The sequence below is a fragment of the Strix aluco genome, chromosome 15, assembly GCF_031877795.1.
Source record: "Strix aluco isolate bStrAlu1 chromosome 15, bStrAlu1.hap1, whole genome shotgun sequence".
NCBI classification, from domain to species: domain Eukaryota; kingdom Metazoa; phylum Chordata; class Aves; order Strigiformes; family Strigidae; genus Strix; species Strix aluco.
The window spans coordinates 4,761,814-4,776,249 of record NC_133945.1 but is presented as its reverse complement, the minus strand read 5'-3'; the positions used below and the strand labels follow the sequence as shown (position 1 = coordinate 4,776,249).

The window sequence follows — 14,436 nt, the reverse complement described above, 5'->3', positions numbered from 1 at the left end:
GCAAGGGTGTGTGGGGGCTACACATGGCCACTCCCTGCTGTGGCACCCCCTCTGCCAGGGGCACCCAGCACTGGGTGCAGCCCCACAAACCCCTCAGGCGGACCCCACGGGTGCTGCCCTGCTGGCTGCTGGCCCTGGCACAGCGCGGGGATGGGGGTTTTGAGGCAGCCCCCCCTTGCTCCAGGGGTGCCTGAAAGGCCCCTTTGTGCCTCCCGCCGCAGGCAGGGCCAGGGCACGGTGCCAGGACGGTGGCACGTGGTGGCTCCTTGTCCCCCCCGCCCTGGCCCCACCACGGGGCTCGGCGTCACAGCGAGCGCCAGCACCCTTCGCCCGGCCCCATGTTAATGATCCACCCGCCTGCGCCGCTGCCGCCGCCGCCAGCCCCCGGCAGCCGCCCCAGCGAGCCCTGTGTGGTGGCAGTGGTGGCAGTGGTGGTGGCAGCAGAGCTGGGGGTCCTCAGCCTGGACGGCTCGGGGGGGCCGGCGGCTCCCTGCCCCACGCCCCACCCCTCCGCCCCAACACCCAGATAAGAGCGGCTGCCGGCAGCACCCATTTCCCGGCGCGCAGCGTGGGTGGGAGAGCTGGCCAGGACCATGGCCGTGGCGACGGTGAACCTCCGCGCTGTGACCTCCTGGGTGGGCATCGCCCGGCTCTTTGCCATCGTGTTGTCCTGCATCGCCTTCAGCTTGGTGGCCTCCACCGGGGACTTCGGGGGTCCCTACGGGACGTGGTGCATGTTCACCTGGTGCTTCTGCTTCGCTGTGACGCTGCTGGTGGTGGTGCTGGAGCTGCTGGAGCTTTACCCCAAGCTGCCGCTCTCCTGGGATGACTTCACCTCGGCTTTCTCCATGCTGGCAGCGTTGATGGTCTTCACCACCTCGGTGGTTTTCCCCTCCACCTTCATCAGCAGCCCCTGCAGCGGCAGCAAGTGTGTCCGGCAGGCCGTGGCCACCACCTTCTCCTGCCTCTGCTTCCTTGCCTACGCCCTCGAGGTGGGGCTCACCCGCGCCAAGCCAGGGGACATCAGCAGCTTCCTCTCCACCGTGCCTGGGCTCCTCAAGGTCTTTGAAGCCTATGTGGCTTGTCTCATCTTCTCCTTGCTGGATGCCTACAGTTCGGAAGCTGGCCTGCAGTGGTGCGTGGCTGTCTACTCCATCTGCTTCATCATCACTCTCCTCATCATCATCTTCACCATCGGCCGGTGCCTCACCTACATACCCTGCCCACTGGAGAAGATGCTGGTGGGCTACAATGCCCTGGCCCTGGCGATGTACCTCACTGCCACCATCCTCTGGCCCCTCTACAGCTTCAGGGGAAAGAGCCGCCCCAACTCCTGCGGCAGGAATTGCTGGTGGAACAAGCACCTGGGGATCACCTTCCTCACCATCTTTAACCTCATCGCCTACTTGGTGGACCTGGTCTACTCCACCAAGATGGTCTTCATCAGGGCACCTCCCTAAGGGCTCCAGGTGGCCCCGTGGGGTGAGGGGTGGTGGGACGCGGCTGGGTGCCGGTGCCGGCGCTGGTGCGGGGCTGCCGGCGGAGCTGAGGAAGAGGCTGGACGCCTTGGAAAGCTCCTTCTCCCCGCGCCGGAGTGGAGAGCCGCGGGGTGCTCCTGGGGGTGCGCTCAGCCCGGTGCCCCGTGGGCTGCCCGGCTGGGGGGGCCAGAAGGCTGGGTGGGGGGGAGCAGGGTGCTCCCAAAACCCTGGAGCAGGGAGGGGGGGCTTTGGGATTAAATTGGGTCATTTTTCACTTGCTTCTGCCTCCTCTTTCTTCCCCTTCCTGGCTTTCTGTGGGATCCTTCCCGGTGGCACAGGGGGCTCAGGGGTGGGAAACCAGGGGGCACCAGCAGCACCAGTGGGGCACTGGCAGCGGCACGGGGGGGCACTGGGCTTCAACAAACCCTCTTTTCTCCTTGTTGACTCAGCACCAGAGCGAAGCAGGGCATGACCAGGAAAAAACCCAACCCGGATGCCTTCGCCTTGGCACCGGCAGAGGACCCTGCCGAACGGGTTTGGGAGGAATGTGGCTGCTGGGGGGGCTGAGAGCCCGCCAGGTCCTTGTCGCCAGGTCCTTGTCACCACCCCTGTCACCCCAGCAGGAGCCCCGCTGGGTTTGGTCCCAGCCATGCTGGCAGGAGCCCTGTGCCTGCTGCTTTACCCTTTGGGGGCTGCAGGGGAGTCCCCTGCCTGAGGGGACACAGGGCGGGGGAGTGGCTGTCACCCGGTGCCACCGGAGCTCGGGGGGCTGGGACATGTCATCAGGAGGATGGTGGCACCGCAGGCCGGTATACCAGGAAGGCAGCAGAGTGGTGCAGGCAGATAGGGACCGGGGCAGGCAGGGGAAGGTGTGCCCGGCAGGCAGAGCTCCTGGCACGGCGCTCCCGGATGTGGGATGGGTGCCCCGTGGGGCACCCCGGCAGGTTTTGGGGCTACCATCCCCACCCACGCTGCTCCCTCAGCCGCTGCTTGCCCTGGCCCTAGCCACAGCCTGGGGCCATCCCCGCCGCCTTGGGGCTCACTGGGGGCCACAGAGCGGGGTCCCCACCACCACGAGATAGCGCAGAGCAGCTGCCACGGCGGCTGCACCGGGGGAAGGTGCAGAAAGAGCCCAGACCCACCCTTGGACACTGCACGGTACCCATGGGTGCCACGGGGCCCAGGGTGAGTGGGACCGCCACGCCCTGTGCCACGGCCACGGCACTGCCGGTGATGGCAACACTCCAGGCTGCGGGGCGGCCTGGTGGGTGTCACCATCACCCTGTCTGTGTCCCCACCGTGTCATGCCCCCGCGACCGCGGCACCCTGGCACGGCTGGGCTGCTCCCCTGCACCCCGGGAGCAAGGCCGGAGTGTGCCACGGTGCCACGCACACCGAGCGGCACGGCTTGGCCTTCGCACTCCCTGCAGGGCCGTGGGAGCCGCTCGCAGCCTCCCGAGGCGGCAGTTTTGGAGCAAATAAAGGGAAAACCGCAGCGGCCAGGCCCAGCCCTGCCCAGCGCCCGAGCGCGGCTATTTTTAGTGCCCAGGTTGATTGAAATTCATGGAGGAAAGGGCCGGGGGAAGCGCGGTGACGGCGGCGGCTGTCGCCAGTTATGAGTTGTGGCGCTTCGTGCCGGTAACGTGTTCGGCTCTGGACGGCACGCGGGCAGTGCTGGCACATGGGGTGCGGTGAGACTGGGGGTGCCAGGCTGGCAGTGGGGTGCAGGTGGGTGGGTGGAGGAGTAGGGGTGCAGGAGGAGGTTTAGGGGGCTCCCAGCTCCCTGCACCCGGCTGGTGGGAACAGCCCAGAGTCGGGGCTCTGTGTCTGGGGGAGACCCTGGGGCATCTCCCAGACACGGCTCATGCTTGAGGGTGCCCGGGAGCAGCCGAGACCCCAGCGCCGGTCTGTGTTGTGCTGGGGGAGCCCCGGTGCCGGTGTGCTGGCGGTGCCGGTGCTGTGTGATGCTGGTGCCGGTGCGGTGCGATGCCGGTGCCGGTGCCGGTGCATTCCTCCCCCTAGGGGTCGGTGTGCCGCGGCGCGGGAGGCGGTGCGGGAGGCGGTGCGCTCCTGCGCAGGGCCCGGGGCGGCCGGGGCACGGCGGCGGCGGCGGGGAGCGGGCACCGCCGCGGGCCCGGGTGAGTGAGGCCGGGGCGGGGGGCGGCGGGAGCCCCGGCCCCGCGGGGGAGGCGGCGGAGCGGGCCGGGCGGGAGGGGTGCGGTGGGGAGGGGGCGGCGGAGCCCGGGCCGGGGCGGAGGGAGCGGTGCCGGTGCTGCCGGGGTGCCCCGAGCCCGCCGCCGCCCCGGCATCGCCCGCTCGTCCCGGCGGCACGGCCGGCCGGAGCCCCCGGAGCCTAACCCCCGCCCCGGACGGGACGTGTCCCCCCCTCCCTGCCCTGGGTCAGCCCCGGACCCCCCGGGCCGGTCTGAGCTCCCCCGGTGCCGGGATGGGGCAGGGGACGCGCTGCCGCTGGGGTCCGGGCGGCTCGGGGTGCCCCGTGCTCCCGTGGGTCCCCCGGGGTGTCCCCTCCGTCCCCGCGCCCTGCCGCATCCCGGGGCTGCCTCTGCGCCCCCGGCCCGGGGCAGCGGGGTCCCGGGGCTGGGTGAGGAGTCCCCCGGGGGGGCTTACGGCTTCCCACAACCCGGCACCAGTACCCAGCCCTCTTCTCTGTCAGTAGGGTGCCCCTGTGTCCCCCAGGGACGCCTATGTGTCCCCCAATGCCCCTACACCCTCAGGGACACCTCTGTGTCCCCCCGTGCCCCCAGAGACATCCCAATGTCCCCCCGTGCCTCTGTGCTCCCAGGGACACCCCTGTGTCTGCAGCTGGACAAGCTGCCCCCCAGACAAGACCCCCTGTGAGCCCCCATCAGCCCCCTCCAAGACCTGATCCCCCATTCAGGGTGACTGCCTGGGGGGGCTCACATCCCCTCCCTGCCCCGTGGGGCTGGGGGCCACGGCCAGGAGCCCCCTGAGCTGCGGCATTACCCACCCTGAGCACCCCCAGCACTGGCTAATGTGAGGGCCAGGGGGGCAAGCGGGGCAGCCTGGCAGTGCCGCTGGCCGAGAGTGCTGGGGAGCAGCCCTGGGGTGGGTGCTGGGGGGCAGCCCCGGAGCAGGGGTTCAGCTCCTGCCCAGGGAAGGGATGTCCCACACCAGGGACATGACCTGGGTGCTCCCCAGGAGCAGAGCCCCAGGGCAGGCCAGAGTGTGGGTGCCCAGGGGTGGGTCTCCGCGGGCATCGGCAGGTCTGATCCCATCCTGCAACCCTCTTTCTGCACTGGCCACCGCAGTCGGGTGTGGATGTGGCACCCCGAAGGGATGGCACTGTGTTTTGGGGGGACATATGTGCTCCAAGACAGCTGCTTAGGGGAGTGGGTGTCTGCCTGGCAGGGAAGGGGTTAATGCCAGGGGGTTTCGGGGTGCCGGGGTGTCCCCAGCCGGGTACACCCAGGCTGCTCCTCGCACCAGTGACCTCACGCCACTGCCATGGCAACGGCTCATGAAGTCACCCGTGCCGGGAGCGGGGCGGCCGCCTCGAGCGTGGGGTGATGGGATGGGAGCGTGGGAGGCTGCCGAGCACCATCCCCCCACTCTCACTGCGCCCCCCGGGTCCCCCCAGAATGAGCTGCGCCCCCGCCAGCGCCGACGCCTCCACCTGACCCCCACCCTGCCTGCCCTGCCTGCCCTGCCCACGCCACCATGCTCATCAAGGAGTACCGCATCTGCATGCCGCTCACCACCGAGGAGGTGAGTGGGGGGCAGTGGGGGGCGGGGGCTGCCTGTGCCCCCAGAGCCGGGCAAGAAAAGGGGGTGTCGGTTGGGAAGCAGGGTGCAGAGGCAGGGGGAGCCCCAAGCCCCGGTCATGGGTGCCAGGGACAGCTCAGCTGCGGGGACACAGCGATGGAGGGGGCTGTGGGTGGGGGTCCTGTAGCCACAGCAGTGGGGTGCCAGGGCATCGGGCCCCTGCCCGGAGAGGGGGTGGGGGACACCGCGACCACCTTTGCTGTCCCCTCATGACACGGCTTGTGGCAAGGACTGTCTGCCTTGGTTGAGCTGCCAAGGTGTGCTTTGGCCACGCTGGTGGGCTTAGGATGCTCCATGCGAGTGCTGAGCTGTAGGCGGGGGGCACATCCCATCGCTGGGCACAGAGCCCGATGGCAGCACCAGGGGCTGCTCGGGGGCAGCCCAGTCCCAGGACCAGTGGGTGAAGGTCACCGGGGGTTTGGGTGCCCGTGGCACCGCAGCACTCAGGGCAGCTGCTCCGATGGGGAGCACAGGCTCGATCCCTGCTCCACGGGGAGCCCAAATCCCTGGGCAAACAGCGGTGATAGCCAGCAGCATCCCCGGCCAAAGGTCACTCGTGAGTGTCTGGTGCCAACGGGGCCGTTCCAGGGAGCGGGGAGCTGCGGCAGCAGTGCCCACGCTGGGCACCGGTTTTGTATTCGCACCTGGGGAAGGTTTTCAGTTAGGCAGAGGGCTGATAAGATTGCGCTGGCGGTTAGGGTGATGGATGGGATCTTTGGCAGAACAGTAAAACACTTATTGTGTGGCCACGTCATCGAATACACACACACACACACACACATATATATCCATATATCTCTCTCTCTATATATAGTTTTCCCTGGCTCCCAGGTAGCTTACTGAGCAGAAAGCCTCCAGGCACTCTGCAAGGCATCAGGGAAGAGCAGAGAGGGCAGGATCTGGCCCCCACCCAGGCAGCCCAGGGACAGGGGGGGTTGAAACAGGGTACCCCATGAAGCTCCTGCCCGCTGCGCAGCTTGGGGTCTGTCACCCCTTTGCTCCGTGCCTCAGTTTCCCCTCTCAGTGGTGCGGCTGGAAACCTGTTAGCCCAGCAAAAAGGAGCCCGTCCCGGTGCTGTGCCGGCAGCCGGCTCGACCGGGAGGGCACGGGGGCAGGGGGTGGCAGCGCTGAGGCTGGGCGCTGTGGTTGCAGTATCGCGTGGGGCAGCTCTACACCATCAGCAAGCACAGCCACCAGGAGAGCGAGAAGGGTGAGGGCGTGGAGGTGGTGAAGAACGAGCCCCACGAGGACCCCGTCCACGGCCCCGGCCAGTTCACCGAGAAGCGCGTCCACCTCTCCAGGTGAGGCTGCGGCTCCGGCGAGGGGTGCTGGGTGGGGAGGGGGCCCCGGCTCTGTGGGGCAGCACCATGGCAGGGGACATGGGCAGGCACTGGGGTGGCCCCATCCCTTCCTCCAGAATGCCCAGGGAACATCCTTTCTGGGTCCTTGACACCCTGCAGTGTGGCTGCGCCCATCTCCCAGGGGTGCCCCCATCTCCCAGGGTTGCACCCAAGTCCTGGAGTGCACCCATCTTTGGGGGCTGCACCCATCTTTGGGGGCTGCACCTATCTCTCAGGTGTACTCATCTCCTGGGGTGCACTTATCTTGGGGGGCCACACCCATCGCCCAGGGTGCAGCCTTCTGCAGGGGTTGTACCCATCAGCAGCAGCTGCACCCATCTCCTGGGGTGCCCCCATCTTCCGGGCACACACCCACCTTGCAGGGGTACACTCCTCTCCGGGGGGCTGCACCCCTCTCCCAGTGGGCACCCATCTCCAGGTACCAGTGGGTGCCTTGGCTGCAGTGCAGGGCTCAGCCCTCCCTGGGGGTGTCCTCGTGTCCCCACGTGCAGCCCCAGGTGCCCGTTGGGCAGCCGCTGGCACCCAGTGCTACTGTCCCCATGTCCCCGCCGCTGGCTGCAGCACGCGGCGGCACGGGCATCGCCTGCTCCCTCGCCGGGGAGTCGCTGGCGTGAGACGGGCTATTTTTAGCTCCGGCACTCACGATTCCCCTCGCGGGGATGGTATTTTTAACGCCTGCAAATTAATCAAAACCCACCTCCCGGCTCCCCTGGGGGCCTGGTCCTGCTCTGGGAGAGTGGGCTGGGCAGGGTGGGCAGGGGTGCCTGCAGGCTGGGCGGGAGCACCCTGGGGTCCTGGCCCTGGGGAGGTGGAGGGTGTCCTGGGGAAGGGGTGGGGGGTCAGCAAAGGGGATGGGGGGTCCATGGGGCGGGAGTAAGGGTGCTTGGGGAGGAGGTGGGGGTCCTGGGGAGAGCATGGGGGCATTGGGGTGGAGGTGAGGGTCCTGGGGAGGTGGCATGGGTCCCTGGGGGGGTCCTGGATGCCGATGATGGTCCAGGGGTGAAGATGAGGGTCCTGGGGAGGTGGTGGGGATCCCTGGGAGAGTCCCTGGGGTGGAGGTGAGAGTCCTAGGGAGGTGGCAGGGGTCGTTGGGGTGGAGATGAGGGTCCTGAGGAGCAGGTGGGGTCCCTAGAGAGGGGTTGGGGATCCCAGAGCCAGGACTGTGCTGTGTGGGGCTGCGTTCAGCGGAGCTGGGCTGGGGGGCACTGGGCAGGGCTGTGCTCACTGGCTGTACCCTGCCCTGAGTGGAGCACCCCCCACCGTCGTCCCCCTCAGTAAACTGCCAAGCTGGGCACGGGCGGTGACCCCCCGCATCTTCTACATCACGGAGAAGGCCTGGAACTACTACCCGTACACCATCACTGGTGAGCCCCGGGCAGGGCGCGGGGACGGGGCACCCAGGCACCGCTGGGCCCCCTGCCCCTCCCCAGCGGTGGCGGTGGGCTGCCCGGTCTCACTGCTCCCTCTCTCCCCCGTGATGCCATCTGACGATGCCACCCCATGATGTTGACATGCCACGGTGTCCCTACAGAGTACACGGTAAGGAGGTGGCATGGGGGGGGACCTGGCCCCTTCCCCAGCACCTGGCATGGCTGGGGAGGGGGCACTGGGCTGGGTGTCCCTTGGCGTGGGTGTCCCTTGGGGTGGGCATTCCTTGAGGCTGGGTGTCCCTTGGGGCTGGGTGTCCCTTGAGGGTGGGTGTCTCTTGAGGCTGAATGTCCCTTGGGGTGGGTGTCCCTTGGAGTGGGTGTCCCTTGGGGTGGGCATTCCTTGAGGCTAGGTGTCCTGGGGGCTGGGTGTCCCTTGGAGTGGGTGTCCCTTGGGGTGGGCATTCCTTGAGGCTGGGTGTCCCTCGAGGCTGGGTGTCCCTCGAAGCTGGGTGTCCCTCGAAGCTGGGTGTCCCTTGAAGCTGGGTGTCCCTCGAGGCTGGGTGTCCCTCGAAGCTGGGTGTCCCTTGGAGTGGGTGTCCTGGGGGCTGGGTATCCTTTGTGGGCGGGCATCCTTGGGAGTGGGTGTCCCTCGGGATGGGTGTCCCGCAGGGCTGGCTGACAGCCGTTCCCTGCAGTGCTCCTTCCTGCCCAAGTTCTCCATCTACATCGAGACCAAGTACGAGGACAACTGCGGGGACAGCGAGAACGTGAGTCTGCGCCACAGCTGAGACCTGGCAAACTCATTGCTGGGGGACACACACACACGGCCAGTGCCTCTCACCCTCCCTCTCCTCCCCAGATCTTCCACAGCGATAAAATCCTGGGTGACCACGAGGTCTCCTTCCTGGACATCGCCTTCGACGAGATTCCCGAGCGTTACTACCGCAGCCTGGAGGTAGCATGGGTGGGGACGGGGGGAGCTCCCTGGGGCCACCCCCTTGTCCCCTGTCCTGGGGGGGTGCTCAGAGCCCCACTCTGCCCCCCCAGGACCCCCGTTTCTTCAGCTCGGCCAAGACGGGCCGGGGGCCGCTGCGGGAGGGCTGGCGCCAGCACACCAGGCCCATCATGTGCTCCTACAAGCTGGTGAGCGTCAAGTTCGAGGTGTGGGGGCTGCAGACACGGGTGGAGCAGTTCGTGCACAAGGTGAGGGGCGGGGGGGGGGGGGGGCCAGGCCGGGGCAGGGGGACATTAGGGGGACAGTGACAGGGTGGTGACCCCCACGGTGTGTCGCAGGTGATCCGGGACATCCTGCTGATTGGGCACCGGCAGGCTTTCGCCTGGGTGGACGAGTGGTGCGGTGAGTCCATGGGGCCACCCCGGTGCTGCCGGTGAGGGGGGGACACAGTCCCTGGGGTGGCCCCGGACCCCCAGGGTGGGAGGGGGCTGCGGGTTTAACCACTGATGCCACTAACCCCACGGGCAGCTCCTGCTCTTCCTCCAGCTTCCCTGCAACCTGCTGCCTGCACTGCCTGCTCTGCTCCGCTCCCCCTGCCCTCACGCCTGCCTGCGCCCCCGCACGCTGCCCGCTCTGCTGCACGCCTGGGGAAGGCTTGGCTGAAGCGGGGGGCCCAGAGAGAAGCCCCAGCATCCCTGCCTGCGCTGCCTGCACCCCTGGTCTGGCAGGGAGACACGCTGCAGGCGGCTGCCACGTGCGGACATGGGGACGGGAGCCCCGGGTTTGACAGTTGCCGGCAGCGGGCACGGGGCTGCCCCGGTGAGCGGCTCTCTGCCTTCCAGACATGTCCCTGGAAGAGGTCCGGGCCTTCGAGACTCAGATGCAAGTGGCCACAAACCAAAAGCTGGGGAGCCAGCACCCCTAACCCCCACTGTGCGGGCAGCCCTGCCACACGCTGCCTGCGGGGGACGGAGACCCCAGATCCCACCACGCTGCCTGCAGGCAGGTGCAGGCAGAGGGGCTTGTGCACGGTGCACACCGAGCCCCCCCTGCACCCCGCAGCGGAGGGTCCCCCCCCCGGCCTGGTGCCCCTCCCCACACGTCCCCTTGCCTGCGCTGCCTGCGCTGTCTGTCCATCCCTTCCCCGCTGCTGGCTGGGCTGGTGCTGGAGCCGGGGGCTGCCTGCACTGCCCAGCGTCCCCCTCCCTGTCCGTCCCCCTGTCCCCAGCCCCTGTCCCCTTCCCAGCACCCAGCTCGGCGGGGAGCCGGTGTGTGGGGCGCAGGCTGCCCCGGGCTGATGGGGTGCAGGATGCAGCTGTGCCGAGCGGCCCCAAGCCCGGCTGTGCTCGGCAGGGATGACAATGGAGGAGGTGCGGCGCTACGAGCGGGAGACGCAGGAGGCCACCAACGAGCTCATCGGCCTGGTGGCACCCACCATCTCAGTCAGCGAGGTGGAGCAGCCCACAGCCACGCACTCGGCCCCCGCCAGCGCCCCCTCCACCCCCCTCAGCGACGAGGCCCCCGATTTCCTCGCTCCCCCCAAGACTCGCCCGCGCAAGAAGTCGGCACCGGAGACCCTGACGCTGCCCGCGCTGCGGGAACGCGCTGGCGCCGAGTGACACCGGCAGTGCCGCGCCGTGCCACCTCCCCGGCCGGACAGTGCCAGCCCTGCCGCCCGCCGCAGCCCCTCCGACAGGCGCCGACCCCGGGGAGGGACCCACCATCGGGGCGCAGGGAGCCCCGGGGGGTTACTGGCCTCCCCGAGCCATCGTGGGTCCCCATGTGGGACTCTGCCACCATCGCTGTGCTGGACCTGCTGGCTGCACAGGGAGGGGACACCAGGCCGGTGGGGTCCCGGGCAGCGTCGGGCGATGCTGCAGGGGCCGGTTCGCTTGGCGCTGCCCACCCCGGGTTCCTCAGGGGCCGCTGAGGCTGATGAGCAGCGGGGCTGCAGCAGCCGGTGCCCGTGTGCCATGGCCGGGCTGGGTGCCGGTGCCCGGCTGAGCAGCGGCGGAGCTCGGTGAGTGATGCCGGAGCAGCACTGGCGCAGGGGCACAACATGTGTGACAGTGACAGCCGGGTGCTGGGCTGGGGCTCCCCGCGGGTCCCCGGGGGCTGCACAGCCCTGTGCATGGCAGGTCCCACAGTTGGGGTCCCCTTCGCCATGGCCACCTGAGGGGGGGCTGGGGCAGGCTCAGCCCTCCGTTTTCTTTGGGAAAACAAAGGCCTTTTTGGAAATAAAGCTCGAGACACGGCGGCCGACTGGTAGCGGTGGTTTATTTGGCTCTGCTCGCCCATCCTGAGATGGGGAGATGGGTCCTGGGACGGGGCAGTGAGGGAGTGGGGGTCCACAGGGCAGGGCAAGCGGGATGGCACTGCCTGCACAGGGTCAGCCCAGCCCCGGGGTGATGCCCCCAGCTGCACCAGCAGCACTGGGCTCCCCTCCCCGCCAGCCATCATCATCCTCCTCCAGCTCCTCGCCACCCGGCACAGCCGATGCTGCCAGCCCCAGCAGGGCGATGTAGTAGGAGCTGCAGTAGACGGGTGCCTTGTTGGGGCTGGAGTAGACCTGCTCGGGCCGGAGCGAGGCGAAGGGGTTGGTGGCGTAGCCCATGATGTGCATCTCGAGCTCCACCAGGATCTGCAGGGAGGACTTCAGCTCCTGCTCGCTGCCGGGAGAGGGGGAAGACGGGCCCCGTTACCGGCTGGCTGTGCCGGCACACCGGGGGCAGCGGGGCCGTGCTCACCTGTAAACAGTGAAGAGGACGGGCAGGCGGTAGTCCCGCAGCAGCAGCAGGGTGGGCAGCCAGCCCGCCAGCAGGTCCGGGCAGGCGTGGAAACCTGTGGGGGACTGTGGTGAATGTCCCACCCCGCTCCTGTCCCACCCTAGCCCTGGGGAAACCCGGCTCGAACGCACCCGCTCCGTGCTGGAGACCCCTGGGATGCGTGGTGACAGGGTTTGCCAGCCCTTAGCAAGGTGGGTCCCGTCTCCCCACCTCCCCTGGCTCTGGGCTGAGCCACCGCACCGAGACCTGAAGGCAGGGACCCCTTTGGGTGCTGTTTGCACTCACTGACGGGCAGGTGGGTGACACAGGCAGGATGCTGAGTGCCTGGGTGGGGGGACACAAGGCAGCCAAGCCCCAGCGGGTCCCCTTGGCTGCTCCGGCTGCCCATTGCAACTTGGCGCGAAGCCCTGGGCATGTCCCAGGCCACCAGCAGGCTCAGCCCCTGGTGCTGCCAGGGTGCTCAGGGACTACCCAGCACCCTGCCAGGGACATCCTGCCCCAGGCAGCAGGGTGGCAAGAGTCCGGGCCCCTCCGTGGCGCAGGCACTCACCTGGGTGAAAGCCCACCACCAGGTCAGGGCGGGCGGCCAGCTTGGTTTCCACGTGGCTTTCCCAGAAGTCGTGGTAGAGCCCCTTGTAGCTGCTGAGATAGACCCTTCCCCGGGGCGCCGGTGTGGCCAGGGGTGGCCTCATGATGGGTCCGTTGACCACGTCCACCCCCACCATCACCAGCTCCATGCCCCGGTGCCCCGGGAACATCCGTGTCAGCTCATCATAGTCCGTCAGGCGGGTGTTGAGGGTCTCAACATGGGATGCCCCCACCACGTGCACGGTGAGGGCCTTGGCAAGGGGGTCGATGCTGAAAAGCCGCAGCCCCAAGCCGATGGTGAGCGGCCGTGAGTGGAAGTCAGTGACCAGCCGCCGGATGGATTCACGCAGCTCCCCGTCCTCTGGCCGGGGCTTCCCAGCATTGGCCCAGAGAAGGGTCATGTACCTCCCAGCCAGGATGGCACCCAGCTTCTCCTCCAGCTGTCCCTGCATGGCAAACCAGTCCTCCCAGCTCTCCACATCCCGGGCAGGCTTTGTCCAGTTCTCCGAGGGGAAGGGGATATCTCCTGGGGGGAGGAGGGAGAAGCGTTGGAGGTCGCAGTGGTGGCCCCACAGCCCAGGCTGCCCATCCCACCCAGGCTGCAGGGGGGCTGGACCCAGCCAGGGGGGCTGGAGCCAGGAGGAGGGACCCCACATCCCTCCACAGGACCCGCACAGCCCGGTGCAGGGTGATGGGGTGTCAGGCAGCCCTCGGAGGGGGCACACTCAGGGTGGGAGCAGTGTCCCCTGCCCCACCTGTGAAGACGAGCCACTCCACCAGCCGATCCAGGGCCACCAGCTTCAGCTTCTTGCAGAACTTCTTGTGCAGCGGCCAGTTGGCACGCTGGCACACCACGCCGCAATAGTACACGTTCTGGCACCTGGGGGGACAGGCAGCGTGCCCAGATGCTGGGAGGGGAGGGCAGGATCTGACCTGCTGAGCCTGGCTCCCTGCCACCCCCTGTCAGGGCTGCGTCGCTGGTTTTGGGGTGCTCTGTGGTGGGAATCGGGGCCAAACACCCCTGGATTCACCCCAGCCACCGGACTGGAAGCGAGGAGACAGACCCAGCCCCATGCCCTCAGACCACCTCCCCCTGATACCTCTTGCATCGCCGGAGGCTTTTAGGGTCAGGGAGGGCATCGGGGAGCTTCTTGCACTCAGCGCAAAACTTGAAGGTGTCCTCCATCTTCTGAAACATGTCAAAGTAAGTTCGGATGCCAAAATCGCTGCCACTCTTCCTCCCATCCATGGCAGACCTGCAGACATTGGGGGTGGTGAGCAGGATCCAGCCCACGCTGCTCTGCCATCACAGTGGGGCTCACATCTTCCCTCCAAGGCTGCCAGGATTTTTTGCTGCAGCCAAGAGCATCCTGGCCTGGGCTGGGTGGGGATGGGGAGCTGGGGAGTGGGCTAGTGGAGGGGTGCACCCAGGAGCCCTGTCAGAGCACCCCACATGCAGGCTGAGCCAGGAGGGTGGGATGAGCCAGAGCAGCTGCTCCAGATGTGGGAGGACACACGGGATGCTCTGGCTGGAGGGGGGAAAACACACACCCGTGGCAGCACCCGTGGGTGCTCACTCACTTGTAGTCCTCGTAGGTCTTCATGTTGAGCTTCTGGAGGATGACATGGGACAGCCCCGGCACGTTGGAGTCCATGGCCTGGAAGCCCAGCGAATCCACATCGGGTGCCCTTGCTGCTGGCTCTTCCACGGTCTTCTTGGGGTGGCTGGTTTTGGGGGCAGCGCCTGTGTTTCGCTGGGCTGTGGCGGCTGCAGGAGAGAGGGGTGAGGGCACGGGGGCTGGTTCGTGGCTCACTGGGTGCTGCCGGGGTCCCCCACGCCGCCCGCTGCCCCCGCGCCGCCTCCCGCCCGCCATCCTGCTGCTCGTCCCCGGCCGTGCTGGCGGGGAGGACGGAGGAGCCGGGTGATGCCAGGCAGCCCCGGCACACGTCCTGCTGCCGGCGAGGGAGGGCTGGGCTCAGATGTCAGCCCCAAGAAGATAGCGGCAGCGGAGAGCGGTGGCCCCTCTGTCAGGAATCAGATAGCGGAGCTATTCTGGTCATGCCCTCCCAGGGAACGGGCCAACCCGCTCCAGG

The 14,436-nt window shown here is 68.1% G+C and overlaps 2 protein-coding genes and 1 pseudogene across 5 annotated transcripts; 2 read left to right on the top strand and 1 right to left on the bottom strand.

Annotated features, from left to right (window-relative positions):
* The first annotated feature begins 352 nt into the window (after nt 1–352).
* Nucleotides 353–1,660, top strand: MYADM (myeloid associated differentiation marker). Its single transcript, XM_074840982.1, has one exon. It carries the CDS (start codon nt 594–596, stop codon nt 1,458–1,460), a length of 867 nt encoding a protein of 288 aa, XP_074697083.1. The 5' UTR covers nt 353–593; the 3' UTR covers nt 1,461–1,660.
* A 3,304-nt stretch (nt 1,661–4,964) lies between these two features.
* Nucleotides 4,965–10,779, top strand: LOC141930364 (cytoplasmic phosphatidylinositol transfer protein 1-like; annotated as a pseudogene).
* Nucleotides 10,780–11,227: 448 nt separating this feature from the next.
* On the bottom strand, nt 11,228–14,358 carry MSS51 (MSS51 mitochondrial translational activator). 4 transcript variants are annotated; one of them, XM_074841069.1, is made up of 7 exons: nt 13,924–14,358; nt 13,443–13,598; nt 13,098–13,222; nt 12,748–12,868; nt 12,305–12,612; nt 11,716–11,809; nt 11,228–11,637 (listed from the first exon to the last, which is right to left on the bottom strand). In XM_074841069.1, the coding sequence occupies exons 1-7, from the start codon at nt 14,214–14,216 to the stop codon at nt 11,358–11,360; spliced, it is 1,377 nt and encodes a 458-aa protein (XP_074697170.1). In that variant the 5' UTR covers nt 14,217–14,358; the 3' UTR covers nt 11,228–11,357. The 4 variants fall into 4 exon arrangements, with proteins under 4 accessions (XP_074697170.1, XP_074697169.1, XP_074697168.1 ...); XM_074841068.1 differs by having other exon boundaries at nt 11,716–11,819; nt 12,305–12,868; nt 13,924–14,357; XM_074841067.1 differs by having other exon boundaries at nt 12,305–12,868; nt 13,924–14,355.
* Nucleotides 14,359–14,436: the final 78 nt, after the last annotated feature.

Excerpts from the sequence above, each read along its gene's own strand:
- MYADM (XM_074840982.1), top strand. The coding sequence starts at position 594 with ATGGCCGTGGCGACGGTGAACCTCCGCGCTGTGACCTCCTGGGTGGGC.
- MSS51 (XM_074841067.1), bottom strand. The coding sequence starts at position 14,216 with ATGGCGGGCGGGAGGCGGCGCGGGGGCAGCGGGCGGCGTGGGGGACCC. Across the intron at positions 13,599-13,923 it reads AAGACCTACGAGGACTACAA|GTCTGCCATGGATGGGAGGA; the intron begins GTGAGTGAGCAC and ends CAATGTCTGCAG. Across the intron at positions 12,869-13,097 it reads GGAGTGGCTCGTCTTCACAG|GAGATATCCCCTTCCCCTCG; the intron begins GTGGGGCAGGGG and ends TCCTCCCCCCAG.